Consider the following 10,604-nt stretch of genomic DNA (forward strand, 5'->3'; position numbering starts at 1 on the left):
CAGTTGAAAGAACTTTCAATAACTTCTTATTATGAATTTTAGAACAGAAGACGCAATTAATTATTAAGTAGTCATATAGAAAATCCTCTTTAAAATATCCATTTTTCAAAAATTAACAAAATTTACTTCTGTTAGTTCTGACAAAAAAAATACATAAAAGTTCCTGCTGGCTTCCCACATGAGACTCCAACCACATCACTGTTCAAAAGAAAAGAAAAAAAGAAAAGGGCAAAGATTTAAATGACTACCATTGGAGTTACAAATAAGTATTAAGGATCAACACATTTTTATTTTCATTTTTTTTTTTTGTGTGTAGAGGACTATCCTACCTGTGTGAGAAAATTAGAGAAAGACACAAACCCAAAGTTTCAACACAGGTCTCTCTGTGAGACCATTCCAAGAGTAGTAGTAGCTTTCTGTAGTTGCAAAACAACATATAATCAGGCAACACCAAACTCTAGTAGAGACCAGAAACAAAAGAAAACTAGCTGAAGGTTAACTTAGGCTTTTCAGATATAAGATTTAAGCACTGGCCGAAACACACACACCGACTGTTTCGACGCTCAAAATGAACCAAACTGTGACCCACCAGTCCACCCAGTCCAGAATGAGCAAGCTTTCCTACAAAAATAAAATTAAAAATCTGGCAAAACGTTCCTTTAAATAAGTAAACAGGAACAAAGTGTCAACAAGAAACATAAACAGTAAATGAATAGAAACTTTAAAGGTTTTCATAACACCAAGAACTGAAGAATGCTTTCAAAATTATCACAGCCGTTATACAAATATAGGGAACATAAAAATTGGCCAAGAAAACTGCACAAGGGAAAGTACTAAAGGTAGACGAATTAGCTCTGTCAAGAACCGAAGATACTTGTGTGTACTTCCCATTGCCCTGTAAGAGACACCCTGCTTGATCTGTATTAGATAGCACTCTATCATCAGTTAAAGATGAGAATAAAATTCAAAAAACTTCCTCATGGTACATCTCTAACATATACTAATCTTCCATCAAAGAAAGTCAATAAGGGATTCAACAATCAATGTATAGCATATTTTTCAAGGTATCAAGAAAATTCCAGCAAAAACCTCAAATGGCATGTTCAAAGAATCTGATCATCTCTTTCTACCACCACGCTCTCTAAGAGAAAGAGCAAGTGTTTCGCCTGCTCCAACATTGTAATGGGCAAGGGACAGATTGTCCTTGAGAAAACCAGGCTTTCCACTCAGTTTCTGTTTGTTTGCAGGAAGCTGGATCTCCCCCGCGATTTTCTCCTTCAGACTCCCCACAGTTTCAGATAGAGACTGTACTGTGATCTCCACAAGTTGACCCTTAAGATTTCCTTCATCGACATTAGGAACAGAAATAGAAATGCGAACAGGTCCCTGCCACACATACAAATCTCAGTCAGAAAACAAATAAAAAATAGAAATCATGTATTTAATTAGACATCAGATGCCAGAAAAATTTAGCTGTCGAAGGTATTAACACAAGAAACAATACCGGATGTTGAGCCAAAAACTGATCTTCTGGAACAAGCAAAGAGTCGTCATGCTTTTGCCTCTTCGGCTCTGGTTCTTCTGGAAGTGGTGGAGGAGCTTCCTCGGGTGGTGGTGGAGGCATTCCGTGAGGCAAAGGTGGCGGAGGCATTCCATGAGGCATTGAAGGTGGCGGTCCAGGAACTGGAGCATAACCTCGGGGAACTGATAGGGGGTTGTACTGAGAACCAGGAGGAGGTGGTATAGACATATTTGGTCCACCTAAAGACATTGGTGGAGGCATTGAGTGTGGTCGGTTCATCATATAGGTCTGTTGTCCAGAATTCATGGTCATTTGTGGCATTTGTGGCATTGGTGGCCGTTGCATCATTTGCATACCTGGGGGTCTTTGTTGAGGTACGGGTAGTCCACTATTTTGAGGTGGATATTGAATTGTGTTTGAAGGCATCCGAGGCATATTCAAAGCTAATCCAGGTGGTGGTGGAAGAGGACGAAGTAAAGGTTGACCAAATTTAGGAGGAGGAGCAGCAGGACCAGGTAGGGTCCTGTAGTCATTGTTAGCAGCATCATTTTGATCCTCTCCATTAAGATTTTGTGACATAGCTTGGTTTGCAGTTCGTCCAATGCTTCCAGTGTGACCATCCCATATGACCTGCTTTGGTTGTTCATCTTTTTTCTTTTCAATCTCAGCCTTCACGGCATTGGAGACTTCTTCCTCTGTGGTACCGAATATATCAGGACGAGTACGTGCAAGCCCAACAATGTTTTTGGATATCTCATCATCCTGAGCCAAAGTAGTCTCCCTAATCTTAGCAAACATCCTCTCCTTTTGCTCTTTGAACTTGGGATCAATGAGAGAAATCCTCATGTGTTCAGACATCTCATTAATAGGAATTAATTCACCAGTGATTGGAGAAACAACAAACTTTGTTGGGTCTCTTTCAGCAGGAATCCTATCCTCAGGCCTCTTCCAATTCTTAACAATTCTCATTGGTGGTTCTGGTTCCTCAGACACCTTCATCTCATTCCTCTTCTCTTCATCATTCTCATCAAGTCTAGTCAGTTTCATGCCCTCCTCAACAAGTTGCATCTCCTCCTCATCCATTTCCATTTCCACCTCTTTGTTGGGCTCAACAATATCCTCTTCCATAGATGTAACCTTACTTCTCCTTATGACCTCCTCCAAGGTCATAGGAGGAGGTAAATCCTCATCCTCATCATCAGCAAAGTCAATTGACTCAACAACAACAAAGTCATGCCAATCTATCATAGCCATTTGTATTCTTTCCTGCTCAATTTCATCCTCAGCTTTTTGTCTAGCCTGCTCTTGCGACCGTTCCCACTCTAGCCTATGCACACATCGTTCCAGCACAGTGGTCATATCAACAACACTCTTCTTAAGCTTCTCTGTCAAGCCCTTTTGAGGCATCAAAACTTTTGAATATGCATCTGCTAGTGAAGTAAAAAACATGAACATACTATGAGTAGGCTTTAAAAAATGGAATTGAGGGTTATTAATCTCCCTACTAGTCAATCCTGTCAAAAACGATTTCCCATTACGAGCAACAAACTGGGCTGTGAGCTTAATAATATCCAATTCCTCCCCAGTAATTCCTTCAGGAAGTCGAACAGTATACTGCTCCGCTTCTGGTGGCTCAAGAACCTTACGAACAGGTCTAAACTGAGCCGACGGATCAGGCTTCTGCGCTGCTGTTTCATCGCCATCAGCAGCCGTAGTTGGCGGGGCAGACTCTGGTCCTGTAGAGTCTGCAGGCTGCGAAGAAGGTTGCAGTGACGACGATTGATTCTGTGCTCGGAATTCAGACAACCTATGCTGGTAATAAGCATGGTATGGATCTGAAGGAATCAAAAAATTGAACTTGGCATTCCCAGTATTGTTTGCTATAATCCTTTTCTCAAATTCAGGTCCATTCTTAGCAACGAATTGCGATGTTTTATCAACAATGTTTCGAATATCTGGAGGAGGGTGTATGATTCCAATAGTTCTTGTATGGGTTGCAACTGAAGCAGGAACCGAGTTGGATTTGTTCAGCTCCTCCTGCTCTTGCTCCTCCCTCTCTCTCTCCTTCTGCTGCTCTTCAGTCAACTGAGATGGTGGAAGTGGTCCAAGATTTCCATCTGAGGGAGGAGCCGGAAGGGGTAAGATTGGCCCCGTTCCTCCTAACATTTTTCCTTTTCAAAAATCACAATCTCCTTTATCTACAAATTTATAAACTAAATTAGAAACAGTTTCCAAAAACCTATTAGTTCTATAAGCTCAAACCAAATCAAAAATGAAAATTAAACTACTATTTAAAAAAAATGAAAATATCAGTGTTACACAAAACGCACAAAGCTTCAATTCCACTACTACTAATTCTCTATATCACACTATAGTTTTTCTCATTCTTTTACTGAATGTAAGAAAAGAGAGGAAGAAAAAATTGCATGGAGTACAAAAGTAACGATGAGAGAAAGAGAGTTTGCGATTGAATATTATTTATAGCAACATCTAGTGTTTACAATGAAACTCACGGAAGAAGATGAGATTGAATATTACGTGGAGCAGGAGCAGCCGGTGCTGGATCAGAGGAGGAGACGGGATCGGCCGGCGAGAGAACACGACGGCGGAGTTTTGAATCTAGAGAGCGAAAATGGGAAGGAAAGGATCGAGAAATGGGCAGAAGAGATTTTTTCAGTTATTTTTTTAGATTTTTAGGGTTTGAGGTTTGAACAAGGAATGTTTGGCCCAACTTAAAAAAATGGGCAAAGGTGCATTTTAAGCCCAACTTTCAAATAAATCTAAAGTTTTTTTTAAAAAAATAATTAGATAAAACAAAATAACAAGAAAATAACAATAAAAAATAACATTCAGATAATAAAAAATTAATATTAAATTAACAAGAATATATTTCAAAAAAAAAAATAATAAGAGTACATTATAAAAATACATAAAAATACCATATTTTTTGTAAATAAAATTATAAAATCGTAAAAATATTTAAAATTCTGTACAACCATATTTTTATAAAGTTTTGGTTGTTTTTATATATTTGTGAAATAATCTCTTTTTTTCTTATGAAATTTACACAAAAAATTAACATTTTTACTGTTAAATAACTTTTTTACATTTCTGCAAAAAAAAATTATTTTTACAATTTTATTATTTTTATATTTTAATTATAATTTTACAGTGTTAACAACATAAAAATAACAATAAAACAATGTAAAAATATTAGAAAACAAAATCAAAACACCATACAAATAACAAGAAACAAAAAAAAAAACTCAAAAACATCATTAGTATATTTTTTTTTTTTACAAATTAAAACTTATAAACCGTAAAAATATTTTTTCACTACCATATTTTTTGTAATTTATTTTTTTACTTTTTATGAAAATATTCTTTTTCTATATATATTTTCGTAAAATGTTAGATGCAAAGTTTATGAGGAATTATATGGTGTACTCCCAAAATGGACGTATTTTTTTATGTTTAGATTGTTTTGATTTTAATTTTTTATATATACAAATGTAGGTCATAGTTATTTCGGACATTTTATAAATTTTAAAGATATTTATAATAATTTATGTGTCAAAAATAATATTCAAACAAACACGTTTATTTCTTTTATGTTATATACATGTAAAATAGATTATTTGAACACTAATTTTTATATTCCATTTTAAATTTCTTAAAATTTTATAAAATATAAAATAACTGCAATCTATACTATCATAAAAAAAAATTAAGATAATAACTACTCTAATATCCAAGATACATCAATACACTATATATGTAGATGCACCATAGAAGACCCAAAGTTATAAAATTGAAAATATAATCATAGGAACATCTATGTTAGTTCTCCTAAGCAAAAATAATCCCAATGCTTCACAAAATAATAATAATAAAAAAAAAATAAACACTATCAAGTGCATATAATTTTTATCCCAAATTATTTTAAAATAATTAATATTTTTATCTTTTATTCTTTATATTACCAAACCATTCTTTTAAAATATATTTCTTGTTAAATATTTCTTCTGAAATATAAAAACTATATAATTATGTTCTTTTTATTAGGTTCCGTTTCTCTTATCAATAAAATAATAAAATTAATTATTTTTGTATATTAAATTTATTAATAGTTTTTTATTATTATTTCTAATTATTTAAAATATTTATTTTCAAGTCCCTTTAAGATTATATTTAAATCTTGGGGTGGTCTTACACTTATCTTTGGTGGCTTCACTCTTCTTTTAGTTTGTTTTGCCATAATGAACACTATACCCATGCTAGTGTAATGTGACTCTTTCATAACTTGAGTGACTAGTTTTGATATTTTAATTCCATAAATTGAGAAATGTTGTTTACCTCAATTTACTATGTTATGTTTTCTCTTATTTGTGTTCTTCATATTTAATGAAGCAAATGCTTCCATTAATGAAGTTTGATAATTTTTTCAAAATAAAATAAAATAAAGCAAATGCTACAAAAAGAAAAAAAGTCAAGGGTAATACTAAAAAAGACCTCCAACTCCACACAAAAAATTGTTCTATCTTTTTTTCTTTTCCATTCTCATTTATTTGTTCAGTAGAACTAAATCAAATGCTACAGTTAAATGATACCATAATTATGAGTTAAATACATTATACATATGGCTTTCACCTCTTCTTGAGTATCTTCTTCCGAAAACTAGGTAAGATTCTTGAAAATGAATGAGGGCAACCGAAGAAACGCCAAATGTTTTGGCAACCTTTCTCTTCAATATCATTGTTTCTATGTGAACTTAAACTATTCAAGTAGGTCTTACCCTCGTAAATATAACAGAGCTGTTGCCATAAAAGAATGCTCAACCCGATCTCCACTGAAACACTCGAAACAAAAAGATATACAAGAATGAGCCCTCTAGCAGAGAGCAACGCTGCAGATCTTAACAAAGCAAGCATAACTTCTTTGAGAGCAGTAGAAGCCATATTGCTGCTGTAGCCATGAATGCGTCCGAAGGCTCTGTATGATAATGGTGGCCAGACATAAAGACCTGCATACGTAGACATGAAAGTGACGTAGATCATACTGATGACGGCTGAAATGAGGAAGGCAATGAAGTATCGGTGATTCGCTGCACCAACACAATTCCCTATCTGCATAATGGTCATCAAGCACAAGTTACATGAGTTTACAATTGGAAAACAAATTTTGTAAGAGTTTCAACTTTGTAATTTCACAAAGTTAACAGTGACTGAAATTACAAAGGTAGTAGCAATACAGCACATTATGACTTTTCGCCGTTTAGAAAAATTCTGAAACTAGAAGGTTGTACAAAAGAAAATGGAAAAGTAAATCTCAACTGGGATTTTAAATCTTAAGGTAAACTGCACTTGGTCTAATCTATCTGACGGATTTATATTATCCCTGTTGGAACTGAGATTTTAAGTTTTTAACCCTTTTTTATTCTTGACTCTGGCAGTTAGACCAGGAGACCTCCCTGTAGCCCCAAGGTTTTTCAGTCTGTGGAGATTCAAGCCTTGGAACAAATGCCTACTAGCACTTTCCAACCTTGGGGCTGAGATTTTAACTTCAAATTATGGTATTGGTGCAGAATGCAAAATAGACAATACCAATTGATACCATTATTAGAGTGTTAACATTGTTTTAACCATGCGTTACCTGAACTAATATCATTATGGCCAACTTGATATCAATCACAAGTAAACTGTCGAAATTAACACCACCTTGGCCACAATTACAATCCAACATAACTAAGATTGTCCTATGACATAAAACATAACTTCAAAAATGTAAGGAGTTTCATGACGAAAAGTTCAAAACAATTTGATCTAGACTGAATGACAACAATTTGATCTATGTTACATCTACAATAGCTCACAACTGTAGTTGGTCGACTAAATTGTCCTTAATGGTGGATCTGAACCTTTGGTCGCCGCTAGTCATGCACCTTGCATAGACCCTCTCATGGCAAAATTGCATGTCCTGTGACTATTGGACTAGTTATCAAAGTGAAAAAATAATTTATTCAATAAAATCATAATGATGTTTTGAAGTGTCTATGTTCCCAAATATTTCTTCTTTACACTAGATAATGTTGAACAAGTGTGTCAACTCAAGTTGCATTCTGCGACCTATTCACCGAACACCAAAGTACCCTATTGAAGATGCCCCACTGCTTATGAATGGTTCTTTAAAATTTCAACTTTCAACTCAACAGAGTCAAATTTTTCGAACATGAGAGAGTGAATGATGCAGAATACATATTACACAATTAGGATTTATACGTATTTAAATATAAGTAACTAAAATTAGTTTGTTTTAAATTCCTAGAGTTAGTTTTCTAGTTGATTTTAGGATTTTTCGTTTGCCTAGATAAGAAGGTGTTTCCAAATTAAGGAGCGAATACTTACAAATGGACAGTGATGATCCATGTCTAGTATGCACTTTCCACAAGAACGGCAGTGATGTGCTCTAGGTGACTTTGGCTTTGAGCAGTAGAGACAGAATGTATAATTCTCAAGGTGATCTTTCCCAACAGTAGGGTAGCTTCCCCATAGTACCATTGGAGGTGTGCCAGCACAGCCAAATGCCGCGAAACATAATGTATAAATAGTAGTTACAGACAGGATAAATGTAATGATGGAATGGAATATACCACTGGAATAGCTGATGGAGAAAACTACAGGGTATACTGCCCACACCCCACCACCTGCATTTCAAGAACATATATCAGAGGACATAAGAGAACCAAAGAGGAAAGGAAGACAATGCCTTCAGTACAAAGCTTTGAAATAAATAAAAAGATGGTATCAGAATCAACAAAGAACAATAAATTTCAATCACCATGGAAGAGTGAATGTGAGAAAGCTTTGAGGCTAATTCTTTTAAACTAATCAATAGGAAAGATACAACTACAATAGACATATATGAAACTAAGTGCAAATATAGCAGGAAAATGATTGAAGTCAAAAATTACAGCACATAAGGGAAAGCGCTAAGCAATATTTTTAGGCAAAATGATTACATCTTTACACTATTTTCGATCTGGAAAATTTTACCTTCCTAAAGGCACTGATAGCCTAGTAAAGTCAAAATTAAAGTTTTGTAATCACCAATAAAGTTTCATAGGAGCTCAGTGATCATTTATGGAAACTACACATGTTTCTATTGCTGCTTTTAAGTTTTGTTTTGGAGGGATTCTTTATACTATCCTTTTTAGTGTTATTTTCCAATAATAGTTTGTTTCTTAATGGTGAAAGAAAAATAACAATAATAATGGTGGCAAGACAAAACTACACAAACACAACACTGGACATACCAAAGAGGTGTGTGTGTGTGTGTGTGTGTGTGGGGGGGTGGGGGGGGTGAAGAGAAAGGGAAGTTTCATGTAATAATGATGATAAATTTACAACTACCTACATATAATAAAGGTCATAAACAAGAGGAGAACACAAACAAAGCAACGATCTCGCCATCGTCTCAACAGAAGGTACTCGTCGTCACGTTTTCGTGCATTCTGATTTGTTACAGCTCCACACCATCCACACTTGAAAACAGGTGAGTGAGACGGAATTAAAAGCCGCAACCCACAGCCCCAACAAATTACCTCAGAATTTTCATTGATTGGGGTTATGCAATGCTCCTACATTATTTAACCCTTACAAAACATGAGCATCATGAAAACAAGTAAAGAAACAACTACATATGCACATAAAAAAGATAACTGAAATCCACACTCATTGAAATTACTTATTTTCGAGTCAACCAAAAAATTCAATAAACTAAAATTGTCCTAATTGATTACCCAATATCCATCCAAATTAGTGATTTTTAAGCTCAGCGGACAAAAAATTAAAGCAAGCAAATAACAATCCTTTTGATTAATATGAACTATGCCACAGACTAAGTTTCCATTGTCCCAACAAAATTGGGTCCCCTTCTGAAATTTTATAACACATAATGAATTTAAGTCTCAGTAATACTACCCAAACCTCTCAGATAATTAATCATCATTCAGATAGAGTAAAAGCTTAAAATTAAAGATAACAAGAGCATAGAGTGTTAAATTAAAAGTAAAGGTTATCTTTTTACACACGAAGAAAGGAACCCATCAGATTAAATAAACAGAAAGAAAGAGAACCTGGACCAAGTCCGCCATGAATGATGAATGGGTAGAATTGTATATTGAAGCGGAGCTAGTAGGGGATCATATCTGAGAAGACGAGGAGGGAAGCAGAGCAGGACAAGTAGTGCTTGTAGAACAAGATTGTTTCAATTTCAATTTTTTGATTCGAAGCCGGAAAGGACAAAGACCCAAAACTCTAATAAAGTCAAACTTATATATTAACACTAATAATTTTACATATTTTTGTTTAATAAATAAATAATGATTTTACATATTTTTTGAAAGTTGAAAATCTTTTACTTATTTAATGAAATAATATCAATATTACTCACCCTGAGTGCATGAAGGACAAAAATAAATTAAGAATATCTCAAGAAAATTAAAAAATAAACTTGTTAACTCAAAAGGATAAAATGTTTTAAAAAACAAAAACCAAAACTAAATAAATAGTCTATAGAACAATTAGGAAGATTAAACATGTGAGACCAATCTAATGCTCTCATTAACACTAATAAGTTAATAGTTTCTCCGTAAGAGCTCAATCTAGTGCTACCATCAATTTTACTTATCAACTTGAAGACTTTGATACTCCCTAATCTTTATAGTTTATCCGAGTCCAGAGTTTGGGTCGGGATCTAAGTTCGGGTCTCGAGTTTGAGTTCGGGTTCGGGTCCAAGTTCAGGTCAGAGATTGGTGTTGACTCCGAATCATTTGTAAATATTATAATACAAGCTAATACGGAGAATACTTATCTATATGGACTCTTTTGGTGCGTCGTATTGTATTGTATTGTATTAGTATTATTTAATACAATACTATGTTTGGTATTGACTTGTATTAATAGATTGTGTAAAGTTATAATATATTTTCAACACACTCGACCCCACACACAAACTGCGGGTCAGGTTTGGGTCTGGGTTCCGGGTCCCGAATCTCAGGTCTCGAGTCTCGAGTCCGAGTTCG

The 10,604-nt window shown here is 34.5% G+C and overlaps 2 protein-coding genes across 9 annotated transcripts; both read right to left on the minus strand.

Annotated features, from left to right (window-relative positions):
* Window positions 1–76: 76 nt before the first annotated feature.
* Window positions 77–4,266, minus strand: LOC115699725 (probable splicing factor 3A subunit 1). 8 transcript variants are annotated; one of them, XR_004008401.2, is made up of 6 exons: window positions 4,061–4,246; window positions 1,505–3,720; window positions 1,090–1,386; window positions 549–621; window positions 330–416; window positions 77–198 (listed from the first exon to the last, which is right to left on the minus strand). XR_004008401.2 is itself a non-coding variant. In XM_030627258.2 (4 exons), exons 2-3 carry the CDS (start codon window positions 3,686–3,688, stop codon window positions 1,117–1,119), a joined length of 2,454 nt encoding a protein of 817 aa, XP_030483118.2. In that variant the 5' UTR covers window positions 3,689–3,720; window positions 4,061–4,246; the 3' UTR covers window positions 77–621; window positions 1,090–1,116. The 8 variants fall into 8 exon arrangements, 5 of the variants coding, with proteins under 5 accessions (XP_030483118.2, XP_060958391.1, XP_030483119.2 ...); XR_004008402.2 differs by having other exon boundaries at window positions 501–621; XR_009684008.1 differs by having other exon boundaries at window positions 4,036–4,246.
* Window positions 4,267–6,041: 1,775 nt separating this feature from the next.
* LOC115701348 (protein S-acyltransferase 11) lies at window positions 6,042–9,855 on the minus strand. Its single transcript, XM_030629118.2, has 4 exons — window positions 9,657–9,855; window positions 8,936–9,158; window positions 7,927–8,225; window positions 6,042–6,648 (listed from the first exon to the last, which is right to left on the minus strand). The coding sequence occupies exons 1-4, from the start codon at window positions 9,672–9,674 to the stop codon at window positions 6,169–6,171; spliced, it is 1,020 nt and encodes a 339-aa protein (XP_030484978.2). The 5' UTR covers window positions 9,675–9,855; the 3' UTR covers window positions 6,042–6,168.
* Between the last annotated feature and the right edge of the window lie 749 nt (window positions 9,856–10,604).

Source organism: Cannabis sativa, chromosome 8 (assembly GCF_029168945.1).
Source record: "Cannabis sativa cultivar Pink pepper isolate KNU-18-1 chromosome 8, ASM2916894v1, whole genome shotgun sequence".
NCBI classification, from domain to species: Eukaryota; Viridiplantae; Streptophyta; class Magnoliopsida; order Rosales; family Cannabaceae; genus Cannabis; species Cannabis sativa.